The sequence below is a fragment of the Danio rerio genome, chromosome 6 (genome assembly GCF_052040795.2).
Source record: "Danio rerio strain M-AB ecotype USA chromosome 6, GRCz13ab, whole genome shotgun sequence".
Lineage (NCBI taxonomy): Eukaryota > Metazoa > Chordata > Actinopteri > Cypriniformes > Danionidae > Danio > Danio rerio.
Window position 1 is genome coordinate 8,358,722 of NC_141026.1, and position 27,919 is coordinate 8,386,640.

Below are 27,919 nucleotides of genomic sequence, written 5' to 3' on the forward strand. Positions count from 1 at the left end.
TATAACAAATTTAGCAGCATAGCAATTTTTACTGTTAATAATAATAAGAAATGTTGAAATGCTGTCTAAAGGACCATGTGACAGTGAATGATGCAAAAAATTCAGAGGAATAAGTCATAGGAATATTATTGATAGATAATTTGTAAAAATATGCCATGATACTTCTATGTAGCTGGCTTTTTAAGCTAATAAATGCAGCTTGAGAGCATAAGAGACTCTTTTCAAAGACATGAAATGTATAAATGCATGTGTATTTGTGTTAATAAATTCACTCTTTCTCTGTCTCTCTCTGCAGTTGGAGTGTGTACAGGCACTCAGAATTTGCTGAGTGTGACGGGAAGCTCTGAGGTCCAATACAAACTCATGAAGGAAATGTACACAGGTTGCCAGATTGTCATAGGAAACCTGGAGATCACACAGATGGAGCACAACCGCGATTTCTCATTCCTACAGGTGGGGAAAATAGATCTTTGCAGTTTTTACTGTATATACCTGTAGAGTGCATTTGTGCATACTCACTTGATCAATGGCATTGGTTCCAGGAGCTTTTTTTAGGGATGCACTGATATTGAATTTTTTACTGATACCGTTACCCGATAACGCTATCGAATTGGAGGCCGATATATTAGCCAGTAAACATACCAGCGACCTTTTTGCTGTGAGGCGAACGTGCCATGAACTGCGCCACCGTGTCGGCCCTTATGGGAAATATGATAGATAAATAAAAGATTTAAAGGGGGCTGATCATTTATTTATTTATTTTATTTAAATTAATTAATTAATTTATTTATTTATTTATTTATTTATTTATTTATTTATTTATTTATTTATTTTTTATGATTTATTTATTTTATTTATTTATTTATTTATTTATTTATTTATTTATTTATTTATTTTTTATTCATTCATTTAAATCTTGAAGATAACATATAAAAAAGTTTTAATTAATATAGATAGATATAAAGCTATTGTAGATATAAAGCTATAGATATAAGTTGCTCTCTTTAACAAACAAAAACGTGAATAACGTGAAGTGTCTGTAATGTTTCATCAACTGAACGTTGGAACTTCATCTCTCTCCACAGTCTATCCGTGAGGTAACCGGCTACATCCTCATCGCTATAAACCAGTTCAGACGTTTACCGCTGGAGCAGCTGCGGGTTATACGGGGAACGTCTCTGTATGAAGATAAATTCGCCCTCGCTGTCCTTGTCAACTATCAGAAAGACGGAGTGTATGGACTGAGGGAGCTGGGCCTCACACACTTGACAGGTGACACATTCTCACCCACAGAAACACATTCTGTCAAAACACCTACGCGCTTTAACAACTAGACACTTGAGAGGGTGTGGTGTAAAGAGTGAGTCAACGGATGGAAAAAAAAATTTGCGCCATGTGTGCTTTATAAAACCTTGTGTGTGCGTCTTTGTTGGAGTTTTTTGTCTTTTTTGTTTTAGTTTGGCAGTGTTAATGCAAACAGTATTTACTAGTGACGTGACGAGATCTCAACCTATGAGATCTCACGAGATTAAATTGTGATGAGATTTCTCATCAAGGTGAGTTGTGATGTTATGATTGAGTGTGAGGGTGAATTTAGCACTGAAGATTGGAGGCAGAATTGGATTTGAACTGCACATTAAGTGCTTTACACACACCTGGCAACCCGGGCTGCCTCTGTATTGCACGTCACACGTTTGCTTGGGTGAACGCGTACCTGCTTTTTTCACCGGAGTTCAAAGGTTGCCGCATCCAAAGGTAGAGACCACCACAAACACAACACAAATTAACTGGTTCATAGCCAAGCGATGGAGTAGCACTTTAGATATGCTTAAAGTCATGATCGTTGTAAACAGAAATCAAACTAAGACATATGGGGTATTCCTATTTCAGTCGCATTATTGAAGTGCAGTACAAGCATGTTAACACCGTAATCAAATTATTACCGTCAACTAGAACTTTTAGCCACATTTTGTGACAGGATAAGCCATACACACATGATTGTTGGACACTATTCTATACACCTACTGAATCAGTGTCAGTACATCAGTAAGTCAAATAGTCAAAATACTTAGGACCATGTGATATTTCTGTGTTTTTCTCACAACTTAAAGCATTTTAGCAAATGGTTGCATCATAACAAAGGTCTGAATACTTTCCGTACCCACTGTACGTATATATATATATATATATATATATATATATATATATATATATATATATATATATATATATATATATATATATATATATTCAAGAACCAGACAGAACTGTTATATATATATATATATATATACAGTTCTGTCTGGTTCTTGAATCTGATTGGCTGATAGGCTTGTGATATTCAGCAAATAACAGCAGCACATTTACAGCCCCTTCACCCTTCACTCCGGTGTATTACTCCGCCCACATGCAGCAACAAGCAGAGGGTGCTCTACAGTTTGACTAATATTGCTGCTGTTGGACAACATACTGTACTCTTTTTTAGTCAAGAATGTGGTTTAGTTTGCGACCATGTAATTGTTTACAAGGATAGTGCCTATTTTAAAATATTTATAATTTTGGAGGCCCAGATTCAGTGCATCAGCCATCAGCCTGTCATACTGTGCAGACCAACGAGAGTGATGGTTGACGTTCCGCCACAAGATGGCGATGGAGACCACAAAATAAGTCCTTAGAGTGAGAATAACCTTAGCGTTTTCTCAACGTAAGTCAAATTATTATAAATCAAGTAAGTGAAATTCTGAGTTGATCTCTCCTTTTTGTATGATGTAATGCTGTATTTATACCACATAACTTGGTAGTGTTTGCTTTGCTTCTGCTATTTCGGGGTTAATTATTGTGATTTCCTGATTGCAACAGAGAAATACTGGGAAATCTCTGTAGACTGATGGCATTTCATGCCGTTCAGCCTTATAATCTTAAAATGTGAGCAAAAATGACCTGTTTTGTCATCACCTTAGACATTAAGCTAGAGAATCATTCAAATAGTAGCACTAAAGTGACGTTTGTGAAGTAGCAGCGGTTTCTGCTGGTCAGCTGCAGATAGTAGTTCCTCTTACAAAAAGGTTTTTGAGAAGGTGTTTGATTTTCATTTTTATTTACACGATTATGCCGTCGAACTGTTATATAAGCACAATATCACACGAGTAGCAGTGCGATGTGGCTGTATATCATAATGTCATAATTATATATATATAATACACATTCATATTATTTATAAATACAAACTTTTATTTCATATTGGATGCGATTAGTTGCGATTAATCATTTGACAGCTCTGTCGTTAAAATCCTTAAAATTAACACAATTTAAATTCATAACTGGTGCTGGTAAAGAAATTGATGTCAAGGAAAGTGTAAGAAACTATTTATATATATATATATATATATATATATATATATATATATATATATATATATATATATATATATATATATATATATATGTATATATATATATATATATATATATATATATATATATATATATATATATATATATTTAACTATATATATTTAACTATTTTAAAATATATTTTTTTTAACTGACATTTTTGTCCTTTCTAAACAATGTATAACCTTTCCAGTTCAACACACAGTGGTTAAAGAAACCACTTGCATGCAATTGTGCATTCAGTCATCTTGGACCAGCACATACTTTCTAATTGCCTTGAGCGCTTCATAGCTTAAGGAAAAATCCTATAATGTATTGTTCCCGTGATGAATTCCAGTAGATTGGCGTTAGATGGCTACAGTTAGACGAGAACATGTCTCGACCTGCTTCAGCAAACAACACACATCTAAAGTGAAATTCAAGCCTTGTAGTTTTATCTTTCCATTGTGTGTCTCTGAGTGTGTGAATCAATGAACATGTTTGTCATGATTTCCAGTGCCCTTCCTCTAACCTCCTTCAGATGCCATTGTGACTCAGTGTGTAGAATCAATACAAATGTTACTTATTTTTCAAATGAATCATGGTACATGTCTTTATTAAGAGAGATTTCTAGGTCAAAATCTCTGCTTGAGTGTGATTGGTTTCTTGGAGTTCATTTAGGAAACCACCTTGAATGTTTATGCATTTGCCAAACAAAACATTTATATCAGCTACTTTGTGGGGAAGCACTACTCAAATATTCATTCATTCATTTTCTTGTCAGCTTAGTCCCTTTTATAAATCCGGGGTCGCCACAGCGGAATGAACCGCCAACTTAACCAGCAAGTTTTTACGCAGCGGATGCCCTTCCAGCTGCAACCCATCTCTGGGAAACATCCACACACACATTCACACACACACACTCATACACTACGGACAATTTAGCCTACCCAATTCACCTGTACCGCATGTCTTTGGACTGTGGGGGAAACCGGAGCACCCAGAGGAAACCCACGCAAAGGCAGGGAGAACATGCAAACTCCACACAGAAACGCCAACTGAGCCGATGTTCGACCCAGCGACCTTCTTGCTGTGAGGCGACAGCACTACCTACTTCGCCACTGCCTCGCCACTAATCAAATATTATAAATGAAATTAGACGAAATTAGACTAACTTTTTATAAAAAACACTTTTCGGTTTGTGGGTCAAAGATTTGTGGTCCCTGCCCTGAAGAAAATGATTCATTGGATTTACTAGATTTTTGTAAGGTACAGTGGGTGACACTTTAAGAAGAGCATTACCGCCATGAGTCGTACCGCCGCCGCACTAAAGGAGTACAAACGTTTTTTTAGGTACAACAACAATTTGCGACTATGCTGCCCGGTGGCACAAAGGGACCGGATGCAAACGGACAGAAATATACAGTAGCTGTAAATACCTTGCTACTTATAAGATAAAATAAAGATAAAGATAAAATAAAGAGACAAAGCATTTTAATTCCTTCATTCATTGTTAAAAACTTTGATGACAAGCTTTATTATCATTGTAAATGTGTTAAGTAAAATGAGGATTCACTTTGGAAAGTAAAATTAAAAAAATAAAAGACAACAAAAATGAAAGTACAAACATACACATAAATAAGTCTACCCTAAATAAACAAATAATTCTATATAAATAAAGCAGTTTTTTAGCCTAAAAATAGAGAGATGTACAGTGTTTGTTATTTTAAGAGTGATAGGACTAAGACAGTCAATAGAAAGTCATTTACAGTTTTCTTTTACATTTTCGTTGTTGATTATATTTTCCAATCTAATTTTATGTCTCAATTACTGTACATAAATTATAAATTAATAATTAAATAGGCCTAAATAATTAGTTAGACAGTGGTTTGCAAAAAAATATATGGGCTGAATATAAACAAACACTAGGTTGGACATTACTAAATTTCATTTGTTTGTTTAAATTTAGCCCAAGTTTGCAAAAACATTTAGTTAATCCAATGAATCATTTTTATTCAGTGTGTATCAAATTTTAAAAATCTTAACTGTGATTTTATTTACATAGAAAGGATATTAAATGCAAAAAGCATCTAACTGAATGCTTAAAATAACACTTGTGAAACAAAAGTGTCAAAATATAAACAGTATTTATGCAGAAGCTAGCCAACACACATATAAGATGTACAGTTGAAGTCAGAATTATTAGCCCCTTCGATTCTTTTTCTTCTTTTTTAAATATTTCCCAAATGATGTGTAACAGAGCAAGGAAATTTTCACAGTATGTCTGATAATATTTTTTCTTTTGAAGAAAGTCTTATTTGTTTTATTTCGGCTAGCATAAAAGCAGCTTTTAATTTTTTAAACACCATTTTAGGGACAAAATTATTAGCCCCATTAAGCTGTATATTTTTTTGATAGTCTACAGAACAAACTATTATATTTAGAAATCAATCTGTTGTAACCAATCTGCTCTCAGTTAAACAGAAATTGGGGAATAAATGAACAAGCAGTCTAATAATTCAAGGGGGTTAATAATTCTGACTTCAAATATATATATATATATATTTTTATTGCTTATTATCCAGAAATACTGAATGCGAGAATTTTAATATGTCATGAAATGATTCTTGTTTGGGTGGCATAATGGCTCAGTGGTTAGCACTGTCGCCTTACAGCAAGAAGGTCTCTGGTTTGTGTCCTGCTGGATCAGTTGGCATTTCTGTGTGGAGTTTGCATGTTCTCCCGTGTTGGCGTGGGTTCATTCTACTGATGAATAAAGCGGCTACACCAAAGAAAAATGAATGAAGGAATGATTCTTGTTTTAAATATCTGACATTATTTGGGGACAAATAAACCACTGTTACACTAAATGACAGTTTAGCAGTTGTCTTTCATAAATCAATGTTAACAATGACTATTTTTGCTCTGAAAATGCAAGACACATTTTAATTAATACAATTTTAATGTATTAAAGCATATTAAAGCACACTTTGACTGTTATATATTACTTGATTGTCAGTTCATGGGTGGCACGGTGGCTCATTGGTTAGCACTGTTGCCTCACAGCAAAAAGGTCAACAAGAATGAATAAATCATTGTCATTTCAATTTCCTAAATTCGTCTACAGAGATCCTGGAGGGTGGCGTGCAGATCATCCAGAATAAATTCTTGAGCTACGCACCGCAGATTAACTGGCAAGACATTGTGAAAAACAGTGGAGCAGAAGTCATCATACAAGACAATGGACCAGAAGGTAAGGAGACAATACTAAATGCATTCATTATTTTCACATCTTCATTATAAAATTTACGGTCAGGAGGATTTCTTAATCTTTTGAAATACATCTCTTATGTCCAATAAGGCTTTATTTATTTGTGCATTTGTGAAATATTATTACATTTTGAAATCATTGAAAACAATATTTTATTTAAAAAATATAGATTAATTTAATTTCTGAGGCAAAACTGCATTATTACTCTGGCCTTCATTGTCACATGATCCTTCAGAAATCATAAGAATACACTGATTCGCTTCTCAAGAAAAATTTATTTTCATTATTAATGTTAAAAACTGCTTAATATTTTCATAGAATCAATTAGACATTTGATCATGCAAGCAGAATTTACTTTTAAAAAAGAGTTTTATTTGCACCAAAAAACGCATCTTTGCTTTTTTAATAGTTTTATTCAGCAAGGATGAAATATTTTTTTACAAGAAAAAAGTCTTACTGACTAAAGATTTTAATATATATATATTAATGATGGTGATATGTCATGTTTTATTTAATAATCAAATGTTGTTTGACTTTTTTATAGCTATTGAGTTTACCAATTTTCCAGTTCCAGGTTGCTTAACTTGTTTTATATATTCAGATTTATAAAGTATGAATACATTTTTAAGATTTGACTATATTTGTTTTGAATGTGTAGATAAATAAATAGAAAAACTCTCACTTTGGCTGCTGATCTTAAGGAAAAATATAAATTATTGTGGATTTTTGTTTAGTTCCCTGTCATGAGTCTTGCGGGGGTCCATGTTGGGGTCCAGGAAATGACACCTGTCAAATCTGTAAGTCCCCAGAAACTCTCTCTCTCTCTCTCTCTCTCTCTCTCTCACACACACACACACACACACACACAAAGTCATTCATTCATTGATTAATTTATGTTCCTTCGGCTTAGTCCTTATTTATTTATCAGGGGTTGCTACTGGGAAACACCCATACACTCTCACATTCACACATGCTCATAAACCACGGCCAATTTAGTTTTACACACACACACACAAACACAAATATGTGGCTTAAAGCACCTCTTGAAAACTCCTCCTATATTATAGTAGGTGATGTAATCAAGGTAGGTAATATATAAAAGTTCAAAAATACTTTCAATTTATCAAAACATGCATTGAAGCTTTAGAACTTCTCCCGTTAAACTCCAACATTCTTAAGGAGCTTTTACACCTGTAGATTGAATGTTTTGTTCCAAAACATGAGTTTAAATTGTTACAATGTTGCTTTTACACGGGGTATTTCTAAACTAACCAAAATTGTTCAAACAAGTCACGTATGAGTAAACTCTCCTCACGGTTTATTTTCCGGCATTCCGTTTATAGTCGTCATACGTCATTTTAATTGATGATAATGAGCAATAAGACATTTAAATTAGGGCATTATAAACTAAAAAGGTGCATATTAATTTTAAATGGTGACACCCACAGACATCGTCACCAAAGAGATAATACCTTTTGCTTTCATTCACATTTTAATGATTAATTATGCACTTACAGACTGAGTTGACTGGAATTCTGCAATTATGCATTTATTTATGGAGAGGATTAACAGATGAACCGATTGCATTCAGAACACTATGCAGATTAATGTTTGATCTTTCTTTCCAAGTGTCCAGTACTGGGTTGCAGTTGGAAGGGCATGCACTGTGTAAAACATATGCCGGAATAGTTGGCGGTTCATTCTGCTGTGGCGAGCCCTGATTAATAAAGGGACTAAGCCGAAGGAAAATGAATGAATCACTAGATTATTAAGAAAAAAAATCATCTTCCATGAAGACCTTTTTTTTCTCACTAGTTTTATGCATTTTGATTGGTAAGATGCATTGCTAAGAATTTAATTATAAAGGTAATTTTCCCAATATTTGTATAAAATAAAATATTCAAATAGATTTATCTTGGACAAATATTATTGTGCAAGAGTGGCTTGACACAAGGAATGTGACGGCTGAAACCCATGTCTTGCATACATCTGTGCGTAGTGGCTCTTAAAGCACTGACTCCAGCTGCAGTCCACTCTTTGTAAATATAGCTGAAGTCAGATTTATTAGCCGTTCTGATTTTTTTCCCACCAATTTCTGTTTAACGGAAAGAAGATTGTTTTCAACACATAATATTTTAGTAGATATTTTTAAGATACTAGTATTCAGCTTAAAGAGCAATTTAAAGGCTTAACTAGGTTAATTAGGCAAGTTAGGGTAATTAGGCAAGTCATTGAATAATGATGGTTTGTTCTGTAGAGAATTGGAAAACAATATAGCTTAAAGGGGCTAATAATATTGACCTTAAAATGTTTTTTAAAAATTAAAAACTGCTTTTATTCTAGCTGAAATAAAACAAATAAGACTTTCTCCAGAAGAAAAAAATATTATAGGAAATACTGTAAAAAATTCCTTGCTCTGTTAAACATCATTTGGGAATTATTTGAAAAAGAAAAAAATTCAGAGGAGAGCTTATAATTTTAAGATTAAAATATGAAGGAAAAAAATGCCAGATGGTAATTTCGGACAGTTTGGCCCCCATTAAGATCTTGTTAATTAATCAATATTACAATTGATTTGTATCTTACTGTATTTCTCTGTTATTCTCAGTGACTAAGACAGTGTGCGCACTGCAATGTAACGTGCGCTGTTTTGGACGCAGCCCGAGTGAGTGTTGCCATAATGAGTGTGCCGGCGGCTGCACCGGACCCCTCGACACCGACTGCTTTGTATGTTCAAACACAACAACCCAACAACATGATTCCAGCAGTGCTAAATTTGACTTGAGCGTCTGTGTATTCACAGGCCTGCAGAAACTTCAACAACTCGGGCTCGTGTGTGTCGCAGTGTCCAAGGGCTGATATTTACAACAAAGTGACATTCAAAATGGAGCCCAATCCTAACGCCAAATACCAGTTTGGCTCCATGTGTGTGTCACATTGCCCTCGTAAGTGATTCCACGATTAATTTATGAAATACATTTCTCTTTAGCAAGGCATCAACAATAGCTAATATATCAAATTTTATATTATAAGTGACCTGGGACAACAAAAGCAGTCTATATTGAATAGCCAAACTGTCTTGTATTGGTTATTTTGCCAAAAATCACTAATATATTTAGAAAAGGTCATCTTGAATGTTTCCAAACCTTTTATTTATTTTTTTATTGTTTTGTTTTATGAATTTTTTGTAATATGCATGGCTAAGGATTACATGTTAAAGGTTTTTTCCAATATTTACCTATATATATTTATAATTTTTATATAAATATATTTATTTATATTTATAAATATATATTTTTTCTCTTCCTATCTTTTTTTAATCTTTTTTTTTATTTCTCAAATCCCTTAAAATTCGATCAATCTAATCTGTTGTAAGTCAGTTTATATGATATATTTGGCTGGATATATATGTGTTTCACGTAAATCTTATCTCCTATCAGCTCAATAATATGTATATAATAAAATAAATAATTAAACAAATCTCAATTTTTAAAAAATGCTTATGGTTCAGGAGTCACATATAAGAGTTTATGAAGAACTTACTGTGTAAATAATAATAATAATAATAATAATAATATATAATAAATAATATATACTGATTGGCCTTATTTTTTTGTGCTCCAGCTAATTTTGTTGTAGATGGCAGTTCGTGTGTTAGCAGCTGTCCAGCAGACAAGATGGAGGTGGATAAAACAGGGGTGAAAAGGTGTGAGAAGTGTGAAGGCCTCTGTCCTAAAGGTAACAGCACTGTTTTCTTTGCCTTTAATTTTTTCTTTAAACTTGTGTTGCATGAACCATATTTCCTATAAACTCTAAACCACTCTTTAAAAACTGCTTTTAAGGTTTTTTGTTTGGTATTTTTTCCTTTGTTAATATAAAATAGTTAGAGACATTTTGCCTAAACAAAAAACAAAAACAAAAAGTTTAATGGACAATAATATAATTTATAAATAAATAAATAATTAAAAATAAACATTCATTGATTTTTTGCAAGTGCAATTACAAAATATAAAATAGAATTCTATTGTTAAACATACCTCAAAATTACGAAAACAAAATCTTTTTTTATACTTTTATTTTTATTTCTCTTTTTAAGGAAGAAAAAGAAAAAAGAAAAGCAATACAAATACAACTAATAAATGATAGATTAAAAATAAATAAATGCAATAACACATCGGAACTTAAATGAACATTGAATGTTGTCTGGTCACATATTTCCTTACAGGTCACATCAACAAATACATATAGAGATCAGTTCACTCTGTGTAAAGGCATAAGTACAATCCATTTCTCCCAATATTGCAGGTCTTTGTCCATTTGTAGTTTTAAAGAAAAAGTCATTCTCCCCATATTTTGAACATTAGATACGATATCCAACCATTCCGATTTTGTAGGCGGTTCGAATTGTAGCCACTTTCCAGTTACAGTTTTCTCACTGGTTGCTAGAAGTATTTAAAAAGAAAGTCATTTTTTCTACTTTTTGTTTACTTTTTTCTTTTCATATTATTATTTTTACAAATATATATATATATATATATATATATATATATATATATATATATATATATATATATATATATATATATATATTTTTTTTTTTTTTTTTTTTTTTTTTTTTTTACCTAGTTGGTATGGAAGATTACATTTTTTTTACCATAATTTTATCTATAATTAAACTTTAACCTAAATCACTATATATGGGAAATCCTCAAAAAGCTCCAATATTATTATCATGAAAAAGACACTTGTAAATGTAAGGTATCAATATGAAAACAGAATACAACGGTAATAAATATTGAAATAATGAAATTACGAATAGGCTACAATAATTACAGTACATGTAGGCTCTTGAATTCCTCAGGTTATGGTAATCATTATCGTAGACATATCTCTTAACATAGTGAAGAGGTGAGTTGAGTTTGTGTGTTTTTCTCTGTGTTCAGCCTGTGTTGGCACCGGCACCGGCACCGCCTCCAGACAGACAGTAGATTCCCAAAACATCGACAGCTTCATAAACTGCACCAAGATTCAGGGCAGCCTGCACTTCCTTGTCACAGGAATTAAAGGGTGAGTGGAAGAACACTGAGAGATTGTAACTTTGAACCTGGATGTAAAGATTTAATCATTATCATTTCTAATCAAACACCTAATTTTAAGTATTATTAGGGTTAGGGTTATTCATGTAAAATTTTAAATGTAAAAAAAAGTTTTATATAATTTACTTTTATATATTTTAAATGATGATAATAATCATCAGATGATAATAATTCATCGAAATGTTATATTCCCTCATTTGTTTCACAAGTTAACCATTTATGCAAAGTTTTTAACAAAGAAAATAAAAATGTGCAAGAAGTGATGCATGAACTGAAATGCGAGATGTCTGATGAAAGAAGTGTCAGACATGCTGTAATATGATGAAAGTGAAATTAATGTCACAAAGGGAAGAGGATTAGACACTTTTATAGAAAATGAAATGTCCATCATTTTTAACGGTAAATAACAGAATATACTGTATAGTGACTGGAATGTTTCTGGTAAAAATTAGTTCTGTTTTTATATCTACTGTTGCACACGGTGGACAAAAAACTAAAGGGTAGATAGATATACAGTTAAAATCAGAATTATTAAACCCTCTTTGATTTTTTTTTTTTTTTAAGTAATTCTTAAATGATGATTAACAGAGCAAGGAAATGTTCACAGTATATCTGATTATATTTTTTCTTCTGGAGAAAGTCTTATTTGTTTTATTTCGTCTAGAATAAAAGCAGTTTTCAAATATTTTAAAACCATTTTAAGGTCAAAATTATCAGCCCCTTGGAGCTGTATATTTTTCGATAGTCTAACAATCATCATTCAATAACTTTCCTAATTACCCTAACCTGCCTAGTAAACCTAATTAACCTAGTTAAACCTTTAAATGTCACTTTACACTGAATTGAAATGGAATAGATAAAATAAATCAGTTATTAGAAATGCGTTATTAAAACTATTATGATTACAAATGTGTTGAAAAAAAATCTGCTCTCTGTTAAACAGAAATTGGGGAAAAATAATTCAGGGGGGCTAATAATTCTGACTTCAATTGTATATAGAGAGAGACTGAATGATGTCTTAAAGTAAATTTTCTAAAAAATAAATTCTGTATTATTTTCTGAACACTTTTTATTTTTTGTAAATCAGTGCTCAAAGTTAAAGGTAATGGAAAATGCTTCATCTTAAATCATGTCTCTCTTCCCTCCACAGAGACAGTTATAATAACATCAGTGCTCTGGATCCAAAGAAACTTAAGATCTTCAACACTGTCCGAGAGATCACAGGTGTGTGTACCTTGTATTGCTTAAGTTGTGGAGACCAGATGTCCCAATAAAGGATAGCAATAGCAGTAAATTGTGACCTTGTGGAAATTTAATTTGGTCCCCTTGAGGCAAACGGCTCGTAAATCATCCAGAATGAAGTATTTTGAAAGTGTAAAAATTCAGATTTTCTGTCTTGTGAGGGTTGGTTTTTGGGATAGGAGTGAGGAATCGCCATGCATTTTTAACGCTTGTATTGTATTCTATTGTTTTTATTGTGTTTTTATTTGAATTTATTGTTTAGCTGTCCTGTTCGGTGACCTTGAGTGTCATGAAAGGCATCTTTAAATAAAATGCATTATTATTATTATGTAATAAGCAGTTTTTACAGTATATAATACATTCGGACTATGTAGAGCCCAAATATGTATTTTATACTGTACAATGTGGTTATTGTACAGCCTTACTGTACTTTAAACCTTTAAAACTAACCCTCAAAGGAAACCTGTGGCAAATTTTGAATGTGAAAAGACCCTGTTAACTATGATTGTTAGGAATTTTGAATTACACGGACACAAAGCATGTCCTCATAATCCGGCTTAATAGAGTACAATTAGGTCATACTTAAGTCATTATATAAGTTTGTGTCCTCATAAACCGCAATAGAAGTACACATGTATTTGTGTGTGTTCGCCATTCTGCACTCTACATTCAGTCTTTTCCGTATCACTTTTAATGCATCATCCATAAAGTATTATTGCGTGTTGTATATGATTTGTTTGTGATAAATAAAAATCTTGATTCGGTCTAACTCACCTCTCGATCTGCTTAATAGACATTCTGAGTATTCAATCTTGGCCTGAAGAGCTGGAAGATCTTTCTGTTTTCTCCAATCTAGCAACAATACAGGGAAGAACACTGTATAGGTGAGCATGGAGTAAAAAGCATTCATGTTATATTAATATTTGCACTGAGAGTTTTTTAAAAAGATTCTTAATTAGAGCAGTAAAGGCTATAATATACTCACAGTCAAGCGCATATATATTCCCAAAGTATACTTCATTTGATAATGTGCAAACACAGGCATTCGACACGTTGACACAATGCTAAAAAGATTCCCTCTTGTAGAGTTTTATACTGTTATACTTGCTGTTTTTGGTACTTCAATTCAATAAAAAGTGCAACTATTAGCTAAATTAAACACACTATTACAAAAACTATTAGGTAAATACAGTACTTAACATATACAGTATATAGACCTAGCCTAGTCATTTATTTTTTTCATTATTTTATTTTATTTATGTTATTTTGTTATTATTTATGCACTTTTATTTTTCTGAATTACCTTTTATCTTTATATTTTGTGTTTTGCATTTTTGTTTTTCTTTAGGTTTTAGTCATTTGATGTGTATATTTGTAATATATATATATATATATATATATATATATATATATATATATATATATATATTATATATTTTTTATCATTGTTTTATATATATTTTTTATCATTGTTATATATATATTTTTTTTTTATCATTGTTTTATATATATATTTTATCATTGTTTTATATATATATTTTATCATTGTTTTATATATAATATATATATATATATATATATTTTTTTTTTATCATTGTTATATATATATATATATATATATATATATATATATATATATATATATATATATATATATATATATATATATATATATATATATATGTATGTATATATATATATATATATGTATATATATATATATTATTTTTATTTATCATTGTTTTTTATGTATATACTACTAGGAGTTTTAAACATTTAATTTGTTAATTCGTGACTATATTTTGCTGTAGATTATGTGTTTATCTAATAATTTTGTTTTAATTATCGAATGCAATTGATACAAAAACAAGCCTAGTTTACTTTTTTTTTTACAATAATATTCAACAATGTTAGGGAATCATCCAGACCTCTAGCTGTAGTTTTTACATTGACAATCATCACTAAATGCTTTTTTAGAAAACTGAACATTTCAAGTCTCTAGAAGTTATGTAGCATTCATTTGCATGCCGCTTTTTTATTCTTCCTCCAGAGGAGTGAGCTCTAAGAGGTAGGATTGGATTTGGATTTTTTTTTTTGCTCTATTTTCTCTCTTTATCTGCTTTTTAAAAATAAATACTGCAAACTTATTCAAATTTCAAATTTCACAGTTTGCATGATTTGTCATTGCTTCACAATCAGCCCTGTGGTGTGGTGTTTCTAAGCTTCAGATTGGTGGTTGGAAATCTTGCATGGGAAACATTGATGTGGAGATTATAAACTCATTTACTGTCAAGATTTCACCTGGGGTGCATTTCCCAAACAACGACATAACTCGTGGCTGAATGCATTGTTTGTAACACAGGCTCATTCTGAAAACGTAGGCCTATACATTTCTGGAGAGCCCCAAATATGTCCTAGGAGGTCGTTTCTTTTTTTTTGCAGTTTTTGTTTTTGAGAATCCACCAGAGGGATATAGGGATATAGTTGCAAGTCTACAAGTTTTCGAATGTTTGTTGGATTTAAGAAACACCAATCAACGAACTGTGCATGTTTTTAACAATAGAACTTGCCACCTTAGTTGGGTAACGATGGGTTTCGGAAACGCACCCCTGATTTCCAGAAAAGTTATTTTTTATATGATGTGGATAAAGCCATCATGGAAATGCATGGCTGAAGCAAACCAATTAGTTCTTTGGGGAACTTAAAAGGGTTCTTCTATGATATCACTTTTGAAAATGTTTTTTTGTTTATTAGAGTAAATTCATGACATGCAATTTCGTAAGATATATCTTGAGTATTTTTCCACTTACTCCCTCTCTCTCAGGGGTTATTCTCTTTTGGTAATGAAGATCCCAACGCTGAAGTCTCTGGGCCTTCGCTCTCTGAAGCGAATCAGTGATGGAGGGATCTACATCACAGGAAACACACAGCTCTGTTATCATCACACTGTGAACTGGACGCGTTTGTTCGGCAGCGGTCCGCGAGCCCTGCGCCGCCAAAAATCACTGGACATCAAGGAGAATCGCCCTCAGGAGCAATGCAGTGAGTACTTCTGAAGATAGCTTTCCTTGAGTTATGGGCTGTCTGAACTACTATATTGAATGCGTCCCTATTTTACTTTAAAAACATTTTTCTAAAGGTGCTGTTGACTTGAAATTTTCAACAGATGTCAGCAACAACCAAAAAAATCCATGCAGCCAAATAAAACAAAACTGATTACTTTAGAAAATAAATTATGTATAATAAAATGAAATGACAGAGGGAACAAAAGTATTAAACACATGAAGAAAGGGAGGCATGAAAAGTCATGGAAAGCCCAGACAGCAGCTGAAATCTCTCAGTAGTAATTTAGCACCTACCGCTCATACAGTAAGTGTAATGAATATCAGCTGCTTCAGTCCCAAACTACATTAGCAGCATGATGAAGATGAAACCAGGGTGGACATTTCAGCAAGACAATGATCCCACAGCCAAGGAAACTTTGAAATGGTTTCAGAAAAGAAAATAAAGCTGCTAGAACGGCCCTGCCAATCACCTGACTTGAATCTAATAGAAAATAAGAGCTAAAGGTCAGAGTTCACCAACACCCACAGAACTGTCATAAGTTTTAGACTCTTTTGAAATGTTCACGACTGCATTCTCCATACAAGAGGCGTTCTCATCGCCCAAAAAAGCCATTTATTCATTGTAAATACATGTCACTAGTTCAGAATTTTCAGAATTTTCTCCTTTCATTGTTATTGCACATTCTCATTTTGTTTAAATGTATGTTTGGGGTTCAATTTCATGTCAACAGATTCTTCAGAAATATACTTACTTGGAAAAATCTTGACGTTTTCAATATGTAATTAATATGCTATATTGTATATGAAAGTTTATTTTTATGTAGTATTGCAGTATTTATTAGAAACCATTTATACTACAAGGCTATTGAATGCTTACTTATGATTGGTTGATGAAGATTTGCAGTTATTTTCAAGGAAAGCGTATATAAAGTCATTTCAGGCTGGTTTTGATCACTTTAATTATACCCTGAATTATTTCCAAGGTTCTCACAGCCTTCAACAGCAAAATAACAGAAAGTCATTGTATAAGCATGAAAAAATATTAAACTATAGGCTAGAAATAATAAGTTTTTCCAATGTTAATATTTTAGTTTTTCTCTTAAAATAATATTTCTTGTCTACTGAAAGCACACGCTCTCTTGTTCCTGTTTTTTCCTACTATACAAACACACATTAATTCAGTGTAGATGCACACAGAAACATACACGACACAAAAGTGTGTCAAATCCCCAACATTGATGAATGTTTTTGGTAGTTATTAACAGGACCGATGCTGGTGAAGACATCAGTCAAAAGCAGAAGAAAATGTTACAGATAGTGATCATTTCGGCAGTTAACATTAATTACATTTTTGTCTATCAAGACGCCAACAATTCTGTCATCTAAGGATTGATTTATAACTTTTTTAAATGATGCAGCGCTGGGGTTAATCTTTGTTTTCATAAATATCAATGTGTGCCTATGTGTGTGTGTGTGTGTGTGTGTGCAGAGTTAGAAGGCCATGTGTGTGACCCACTGTGCTCCTCTGAGGGATGCTGGGGTCCGGGACCCGATCAGTGTTTGTCCTGCAAGAACTTCAGAAGAGGAGGAACATGTGTACCAGACTGCAACTTCATGTCCGGGTGAGTGAACGACCGCAGATCAACACACACTAACAAGGGCACTGCATTTGTGCAGACCAGCTTACAATTCCCGTGTATTGAGCAACCACTGCATGTAGGAATTTCTGAAATGATAGTTTCAGTACATTGGAATGATTTTGACTCTAAAAAGGTGCTTAGAAATGGTCAACACCCTGGGCAGTGAAGTAAGGAGTGGTTTGAGACACACCTAGTGTGCACTTTTGATGTGTGTTCTGTCGATAGATAGACAGACAACAGTGGTGTTTTAAAGGGACAGTTCACTCAAAAAATGGAAATTTTTTCATCACTTACTCATCCTTCATTTATTTTAAAAGCGTTTAGGGTTTCTTTTTTCTGTTGTTGAAAACAAAAGAAGATATTTTGAAGAATGCTAATTACTGGGACCCAGTTTTTGGAGGAGATTTATGAAGGAGATTTTGACAATGTTGACAACTGTCATTTTAAATGCAAAAGATTACATAGTTTGAGATGTCTTTGTCATGACAACTTGACTTTACTAAGACAACATAACTTAATCATCATGATAATACTACTACTACTACTACTAATAATAATGATACTACTACTAATAATAACAATAATAATAATAATAATAATAATAATCATCATGATAATAATAATAATAATAAGATTCATGATAATAATAATAATTATGATAATAATAATGATAACAATAATAATAATGATAATAATGATGATGATAATAATAATAATGATAATAATAATAATAATAATGATGATAATAATAATGATGATGATGATAATAATAATAAGGATGATGATAATTATAATAATAATATTAATAATAATGATGATGATAATAATAATGATGATAATAACAATAATAATGATGATAATAATAATAATCATAATGATAATAATAATAATTTTGATAATAATAATAATAATAATAATGATGATAATAATAATAATAATAATCATAATAACATTAATAATTATGACAATAATAAGATTTATGATAATAATAATAATAATAATAATAATAATAATAATAATAATTATAATAATAATAATAATAATAACAATAATAATAATAATTATTATTATAATAATGATGATAACATTAAAAATAATGATGATGATAATAATAATAATAATAATAATAATGATGATGATAATATTAATAATAATAATGATGATTATGATGATGATGATGATGATGATGATGATGATGATGATAATAATAATAATGATGATAACATTAAAAATGATGATGATGATAATAATAATAATAATAATAATAATAATAATAATAATAATGATGATGATGATGATGATGATGATGATAATAATCATCATCATTATGATAATAATAATCATGATAATAGTAATAATAATAATAATAATCATGATGATGATGATAATAATAATAATAATAATAATAATAATAATCATATTAATAATAATAATAATAAAACATATAATAATATTTATAATAACAATAATAATAAAGAGAAGAAAGTCATTCATTAGATTTACTAATGTTTTTTAAGGTACCTGGTTGCAAACAATTGATATGGGCTGAATTTAAACAAACAAATTAAGTTGAATATTAATTCAATATTGTTTATATTCAGCCCATATAATTTGTTTTCAATCATGTCATGGTTATAAAGCTTATGACAGTCTTCATGACAGTCTTATGAACAACCCCTTCAAGTAAACACTAAAATGAGTAATTAACTCTGATCTCCAGTGTGTGTGTGTGTGTGTGTGTGTGTGTGTGTGTGTGTGTGTGTTGTGATGTGATGGTGCTGTCTGAATCCTCTGTCCTGCTCTTCACAGTGAGCAGCGTGAGTTCGCAGGCCCTAAAAACGAGTGTATGGCTTGTCATCAGGAGTGTGCGCTTCAAGACAGCGGAGACACCTGCAAAGGACCGGTAACACACTGTCCTCTGATGAAAAGCTGCTGTCTGTTTGCAGTTATTGTTTGATTCATTGACTAACATGCCATCTCGCTGGTCTCGCAGGGCTCTGATGAGTGCAAAGCGTGTGCTCATCTGCAGGACGGCCCGTACTGTGTGTCCTCCTGTCCAGAGGGAGTTCAGGGGGAAAATGGACTCATCATTTATAAGTTCCCTAATAGACAAAACAAATGCCAACCTTGTCATGCCAACTGCACCTTGGGGTGAGGAAGCAAATATGCATGCATTTTCATATTGTTTTATTTTGTGTTTTTGATTATGTTTGTTTAACTGGTTCTGCTTAACCCTCATATTGCATTCAAAATCTGCATGCGATTTTCACATTGCTTGCTTTTTAGCACCAGAAATTGTTAAGCATTTTTTCTATTAAATAGGCTCATTATACAACTCCTCCAGAGTTAACAAGTTGAGTTTTACCATTATAAATCCATTTAGCTGGTCTTCGAGTCTGGGGGGAGCACTTTTAGCTTAGCTTAGCATAGATCATTGAATCGGATTAGACCATTAGCATCTCGCTCAAATAAAAGCTGACCTTGTCATGCCATCTGCACCTTGGGGTGAGGATGCAAATATACATCAATTTATATATGTATATATTTGATGCTAGTGATTATATTTGTTCGACTGGTTCTGTTTAACTCTCATATTGCAAAATTTATGCATGATTTTTACATTTCTTGCTTGTTTGGCCCCAAAAATTGTTAAACACTCCACTTTTTTTCAAAATAGGCAAATTTTACAACTCCCCTAGAGTTAAACTGTTGAGTTTTACCATTTTTACCAATTTTTTGCCGAGTCTGGTGGAAGCACTTTTAGCTTAGCTTAGCATAGATCATTAAATCAGATTAGACCATTAGCATCTCGCTTAAAGAAATGGCAACTTCTTTTTTCGAAATAGGCTCATTATACACTCCCCCTGAAGTTAAACAGTTGAGTTTTACTATTTTTAAATTAGTTCTGTCAAACTTCGAGTCTTGTGAGAGCACTTTAAGCTTAGCTTAGCATAGATCATTGAATTGGATTAGACCGTTAGCATCTCACTCAAACAAATGCCAACCTTGTCATGCCTGCTGCACCTTGTGGTGAGGAAGCAAATATGCATGCGTTTTTATATTGTTATAGTTTGTGTTTAAAATTATGTTTTATTCAAAATCTGCACACAGTTTTCACATTCCTTGCTTGTTTGTCCCAAAATTGTTTTTTTTTTTTAAATAAGCTCGTTATACAACTCCCCTAAAGTAAAAGAGTTGCATTTTAACATTTTTAAATTAATTCAGACGATCTTTGAGTCAGAACTTTTAGCATAGCTTAGCATAGATCATTGAATCGGATTAGACCATTAGCATCTCGCTCAAACATTTAAAAAACAAATTTGATGTTTCGAATTTTATGATAATTAAAATTTTTGTATTTAAAGCTAGACTCTTCTGAATGAATTCTAGAATGTCTAGAAACTACTCTCATTCTGGTGCAATGACATTATGCAACAACACCTGAAATTAAGTAACAGTGCTACCTGAAAAACTTTAACAGAAATATTAACAGAAGTTTAGCTTAGCTCAGTTTAGTTCAGTTTAATTTAGTTATGTTTATTAACTTGTAATGCACAATAAAAAAAAAAAACAGAAGTTGCAACCAAAATGCTGTACAGAGGTCATTAAAACAGAATAATAATAAAAAACAATAATAATGACACCAAAGTTAACATTCTGGATCAAAATCCACAGGGACAAATGTAACAATATGGTACACTTTATTTTAATTTACAATTCACGCTAATAACAAACCGTTAACAAATCATTACCATTTAGCTCAATATTATTTTTAGTAAGTAAGGTAGTAGTTGGCTTTAGGTATTGTGTAGGATTAAGTATTTAAAATAAGACATTTAAGTGCTAATAAGTGCTAATACTTAAGTGCTAATAAATAGTTAATGTCTTAATAACAGAATGTAATAAGCCAGTAGTAAATGGTGTGAATTGTTACTTAAACTACATATTACCAAAAATATAAAAACAACTTCAATAACAACATAAAAAAAGGAAAATTACGTTTTTGTTAATTATTTATTTATTTATTTGCTTAAAAGTTGTTAATTTTTCTTAATTTACTAAAACATATGCTAAATAAAGGTGCTCACTTCTTTCATTTTAGGAATGTCTTTTTGAACAATAGTGCATGCCACTGTGACTGTAATCTTTAACATGACTGATAAACTAAAGCTGTGTTTTGCGTGTGTGTGTCAGGTGTTTGGGTCCGGGTCAGAATGACTGTGTGGACTCGTCCAGGTCCAGCGCTGGGTGAGAGTCTCCCTCTGCTGGTCTCTTCATGAATCGCCTGCATTTTCCCGTCAGCTCAGCTCATTATGGTGTTAATATTGTGCGTTACAGGCTGCCGGTCACCGCCATCGTGCTGAGCGTCATATTCTGTGTCCTGCTCGCGTTTTCGGTGTTTGTGCTGAGTGTGCTTTACCGCAGGAGTCTCTCCATCCGCAGAAAACGAGCCATGAGGAGATACCTGCAGAGCGGAGAGGTGTGTGTAGAAAACTTATTATGAATGACTGAATGAAACATGATGAAGGGTTTAAAGATTTAATATGTTATTTCTTTTGTCTTTGCCAACACTTTATAAAATCTTCTTGGTTATTTTTCAAGTTACTACACTGTAAAATCCTACAGTCAGCTTTATCAATTGAATTGAATGTAGTTAACCCAAAATTGACTGGAAGTTAATTCTGCTCATTTAAAAAGAGTTTTGAACTCAAGGTAATGAGGTAAGGAGTTAATTAAATACCTCAGTACTTCAGCTTAAATAAAGTAAGTTCACAGTACTCATATTGATTTTTTTATACTTAAATGGTTTGTTGCAATCAGTTTCCTCAAATGGTTTAAGTTGCCTTAGCTTATTGGGTTTTACAGTGTAGTATTCACCTTAAAGTGTGATTTAAAGGCTTAAATAATTTGATTAGGTTATCTATGCAGGTTAGGGTAATTAGGAAAGTCATTGGACAACAGTGATTTATTCTGTAGACAATAAATATATTTAAATATTTTTTTTATTCCAGCAAAACTAAAAGAAGACTTACTCAAGAAGAAAAATATAATAGGAAATACTGAATTATTTTCTTTGCTTTGTTAAACATCACTTAGAAAATATTAAAGAAAAAGGAAATTAAATAGTTATTAATTATAATTTTATCTTCAACTATTTATCTGCTGAAATATATTTAAATATTTTACTACTATATTTATTGGAAATATTGTTTGTGTATTTTTAAAATTGTAAAGTTTATTTAAATATATATATAAATATATATATAATAAATTATATATATATATATATATATATATATATATATATATATATATATATATATATATATATATATATATATATATATTATACACACACACACACACACACATATACATTTTTATATAAATTATGCAAGAAAAAAAAAAAAAAAAATATATATATATATATATATATATATATATATATATATATATATATATATATATATATATATATATATATATATATATATATATATATTTATTATTATTATTTTTTTTTACATCACATCTAAAAGAAAGAAAGACTTGATCCAGAAGAACAATGTAACAGGAAGAACTTTGAAATTATTCTTGCCCTATTAAGCATCACTTAGGAAAATCATACATATTAATAATAATTTTGTCTTCAAATATATATGGTGAATATATGCTATTTAAATGCACTTTCTAAAACTATATACTATTTTAGCTAATTTTCTGTATTTCTGATATATATTTAAAAAAAAATAAAAGATTTTTTAAATAAATAAATGTTAAAATAAAATAAATGTTCTGTTGTTTTCATGATAATACATGATCATTTAACACTGGACTTTAATCTTCATTTGATGTTTAAAATTAGGAAACCCTACAGGAAATGACTACCACCAGAACAAACTAATATTACAAATGTATATAATTGCCTCAGCAACAAATACTTTAGATCTCCATCCACACTGTATTGAATCAATAGAAAGACATTTTTAAATATATTTTTTGTATGAAGTATTGAAACATTGAACATAGTGAAGATTGAAATTAAATATAATTCCAATTACATAATATTTTATTGAGCCTGACAAATTATATTGAGAGGTAGAATGTGTTTTAGCATAAAATAAATTCCATTTACAGAAACTGAATTGTTGTTAAATGTTCTGAATGTGAAAATGTGTTTTAGAGGATGAATAAGGTCACTGTGGTGAGACGCACGGTAAAAGTGCAATTATCTTATTTTATTTATTTATTTATTTATTTATTTATTTATTTATTTATTATTATTATTAATGTTGTTGCTTTACTGTTATTTTTTGTATGTGTGTTTTTTATATTATTTGTGTTTACTGGACTTATGATAGCAACATCTAACTGTAACTGCCTCTGTTGGTGAGGGTAGAAAAAAGGGTAAAAGGATGTAAAAAATGTGTAAAATGATGGAACTGTTAAATTATTGGAGAAAAAAAAAATTGAAAAAAAAAATGTGTTTCAGAGCTTTGAACCGCTGGAACCCGGAGAGAAAGGTGTGAAAGTTCATGCTCGGATTCTGAGAACTTCTGAATTGAAGAAGATCAAGCTTCTGGGCTCTGGAGTGTTCGGGACGGTTCACAAGGTACTGCTCTCATTACCTGAGCTCATCCTATATGCAAATAACTGGCATCACTTTCCGAAGCTTCCTCTCCAGGTGATCTCCTAATGTTTCTCCTTCCTCTTCTGTGTGTTCACAGGGCATCTGGATACCAGAGGGAGACACGGTGAAGATTCCCGTGGCCATCAAGACTATTCAGGACCGCACGGGGCGACAGACCTTTCAGGAAATTACTGATGTAAAAACACAATCGCTTATATACATTTCTGTTCCAAAGTAAACTATTTGTCTTTTAATATTTGCAATAAGCAAGGATGAAATAATTAAAATGGTTAAACGTGACAGTAAAGAATAGATTTCAGTGAAATGCTGTTCTTCTGAACTCTTCTCTAACAAATTAGGTACAAACATTTTTGTTTTAACTTTGATAATAATCATAAATGCTTATTGAGAACTAAATTATATATATATAAAAAAATACACTTTCCGGCCACTTTATTAGGTACATCTTACTAGTACCGGGTTGGACCCCCTTTTTCCTTCAGAACTGCCTTAATCCTTCGTGATGTAGATTCAACAAGGTACTGAAAATATTCCTCAGAGATTTTGCTTCATATTGACATGATAGCATCACACAGTTGCTGCAAATTTGTCAGCTGCACATCCATGATGCAAATCTCCCGTTCCACCACATCCCAAAGGTGCTTTATTGGATTGAGATCTGGTGACTGTGGAGGCCATTTGAGTACAGTGAAATCATTGTCATGTTCAAGACACCAGTCTGAGATGATTCAAGCTTTATTACATGGTGTGTTATCCTGCTGGAAATAGCCATCAGAAGATGGGTTATAAAGTGATGGACATGGTCAGCAATAATACTCGGGTAGGCTGTGGTGTTGACATGATGCTCAATTGGTACTAATGGGCACAAAGTGTGCCAAGAAAATATCCCCCACACCATTACTCCACCACCACCAGCCTGAACTGTTGATTCAAGGCAGGATGGATCCATGCTTTCATGTTGTTGAACGCGCAGCAGAAATCGAGACTCATCAGACCAGGCAACATTTTCCAATCTTCTATTTTCCAATTTTGGTGAGCCTGTGCAAACTGTAGCCTCACTTTCCTGTTCCTAGCTGACAGGAGTGACACCCGGTGTGGTCTTCTGCTGCTGTAGCCCATCCACCTCAAGGTTGGACGTGTTGTGTGTTCAGAGATGCTCTTCTGTATATCTCAGTTGTAACGAGTGCTTATTTGAGTTACTGTTGCCTTTTTATTGACTCGAACCAGTCTGGCCATTCTTCTCTGACCTCTGGCATCAACAAGGCATTTGTGCCCACAGAACTGCCGCTCACTGGATATTTGATCTTTTTCAGACCAGTGATTGGCTGATTAGAAATTTGTGTTAACGAGCAGTTGGATAGGTGTACCTAATAAAGTGGCCATTGAGTGTGGATTAACTAAATTGTAATTAAACTGCAGTAATATGTACAACAATATTACTGTTTCAACTTACAAAATTATGTAAAAATCTAAGAATGTGATCATAGACGTAATGTTATTTTTATTCATTTATGGTGACAAGTTACTCTGACAGAATTTTACAGCCTGATCTAGTATTTTACGTTTTGTCAGTTTAGTGGCTCGAATGAAAATGCACGATTTTAAAAAGGAGGCATGGCACCTGACCCCACCCCTAACCCCAGCCGTCATTGGGTGATGAGCAAATCATACTAAATTGTACGAATCAGATCGTACAAATTCATACGAATTAGCCACTAAATCAAAAAGTTACGAATTGCCGTGAGATTGCGTTGGAATTTTACCCATTCTTTAATGCCATTTAGTGATATTTTAGTATTAACAAACTTAATTTAAATAGTTTAGTGTTTTGTCAGTTTTTAAAGTATATCAGTTTAAATCAAGGTTTGAGGAAAAGTGCAATATTTCTTTTGAACTAGTTAACATAAAATAAGTTTAATTTCTTTACATCAGCACATACACACATTCTTGTATATATGGTTTATGAGGACTCTTCGTAGGCATAAAGCTATACTGTAAAACTGGCTTATTACATGGTTTAACCCTACTCCTAAACCCAACCCTCACATTAAACCTGTAATGTCAAAAGACCTTGTTAAATGTGATTTTTAAATGTGAAGACATGTCCTCGTAAACCCCCATAAAATAGTACAACTAGGTCAAAGCCATGTTATTATACAATTACATGTCCTTGTAAACCACATAAACCTGTACACACACAGACACACATATGAATGTATTCAGTAACACTCAAGATGATTTGTAATACCTGTGTTATTAGCTTAAGTGGTTGTTATCTGGGAATAACATACCTTGTAAAGTCATGAGTTACCAATCGGAATCAAGTATTTCAGGGAGCTGTGTAAAAATGCCACCTGCTGGCCTGTCATGGAAAACACGTTTCTGTTTTAAACAGATTGCTGCCAAGTAATCTTATCCTTAGTTTTATTGTTTTAGCACATGAATATAAGTCAACAGATTAAAGATTAAAAACCACACATGCCTAATAATGATGCCTTTTCTGTCCTGCAGCACATGTTGGCAATGGGTAGTCTGGATCACGCGTATATTGTCCGCATCCTGGGCATCTGTCCGGGTGCCAGTCTGCAGCTGGTCACTCAGCTCAGTCCACAGGGCTCTTTACTGGATCACATCCGCCAGCGCAGGGACAACCTGAACCCGCAGAGGCTGCTGAACTGGTGTGTGCAGATCGCCAAGGTCAGACACACTGAGAACATGCATGCTTTGAGTTTTACCAACATTTCCAGCACACAAAACAGCTAAATCACTGCTCGTCTGCTTCTCTTCTAGGGCATGTACTATCTGGAGGAGCAGAGGATGGTGCACAGAAACCTGGCTGCCCGAAATATTCTGCTCAAGAGTGATTTAATTGTTCAGATAGCCGATTATGGCATCGCTGACCTGCTCTATCCTGATGAAAAGAAATACTTCTTCAATGAAATTAAGGTAGGGCAGATTCTGAGTTGGTTGATCAATAGATTGCATCACACAGACAGATCGCTGTTTAATAATATAATATATTATAATAAAATAAAATATAATATAATATAATATAATATAATATAATATAATATAATATAATATAATATACTGTAATACACAGTTCAGTGTTTGAACTCTCAGTAATGATTAAATCACACTGAACTGAGCTAAACTGAACTGAACTGAACTTAAACACTAAAACCTGAACCACACTGTTCCAGTTACTATGACCATTTATGTGAAGCTGCTTTGACACAATCTACATTGTAAAAGCGCTATACAAATAAAGCTGAATTGAATTGAATTGAATTAATATAATAAACATAATATAATATAATATACTGTAATATAATATAATATACTGTAATATAATATACTGTAATATAATATAATATAATATAATATAATATAATATAATATAATACACTGTAATATGATATAATATAATATACTGTAATATAATATAATATAATATACTGTAATATAATATAATATAATATAATATAATATACTGTAATATGATATAATATAATATACTGTAATGTAATATAATATAATATAATATACTGTAATATAATATAATATAATATAATATACTG

The 27,919-nt window shown here is 31.9% G+C and overlaps 1 protein-coding gene across 4 annotated transcripts in view; it reads left to right on the forward strand.

Moving 5' to 3' along the window:
* The window catches only part of erbb3a (erb-b2 receptor tyrosine kinase 3a), a 65,986-nt gene that overhangs the window by 23,699 nt on the left and 14,368 nt on the right, over positions 1 to 27,919 (forward strand). The window contains exons 2-22 of one of the 4 annotated variants that reach the window (XM_087255189.1): positions 296 to 453; positions 1,086 to 1,272; positions 6,500 to 6,625; positions 7,378 to 7,440; positions 9,252 to 9,370; positions 9,447 to 9,588; positions 10,268 to 10,381; positions 11,587 to 11,710; positions 12,890 to 12,963; positions 13,775 to 13,865; positions 15,032 to 15,049; positions 15,806 to 16,023; positions 17,536 to 17,668; positions 19,496 to 19,589; positions 19,680 to 19,837; positions 21,881 to 21,934; positions 22,025 to 22,166; positions 24,180 to 24,299; positions 24,415 to 24,513; positions 26,850 to 27,035; positions 27,129 to 27,284. In XM_087255189.1, the coding sequence (XP_087111315.1) occupies positions 296 to 453; positions 1,086 to 1,272; positions 6,500 to 6,625; positions 7,378 to 7,440; positions 9,252 to 9,370; positions 9,447 to 9,588; positions 10,268 to 10,381; positions 11,587 to 11,710; positions 12,890 to 12,963; positions 13,775 to 13,865; positions 15,032 to 15,049; positions 15,806 to 16,023; positions 17,536 to 17,668; positions 19,496 to 19,589; positions 19,680 to 19,837; positions 21,881 to 21,934; positions 22,025 to 22,166; positions 24,180 to 24,299; positions 24,415 to 24,513; positions 26,850 to 27,035; positions 27,129 to 27,284 (2,576 nt within the window). 4 annotated transcript variants of the gene reach the window in all.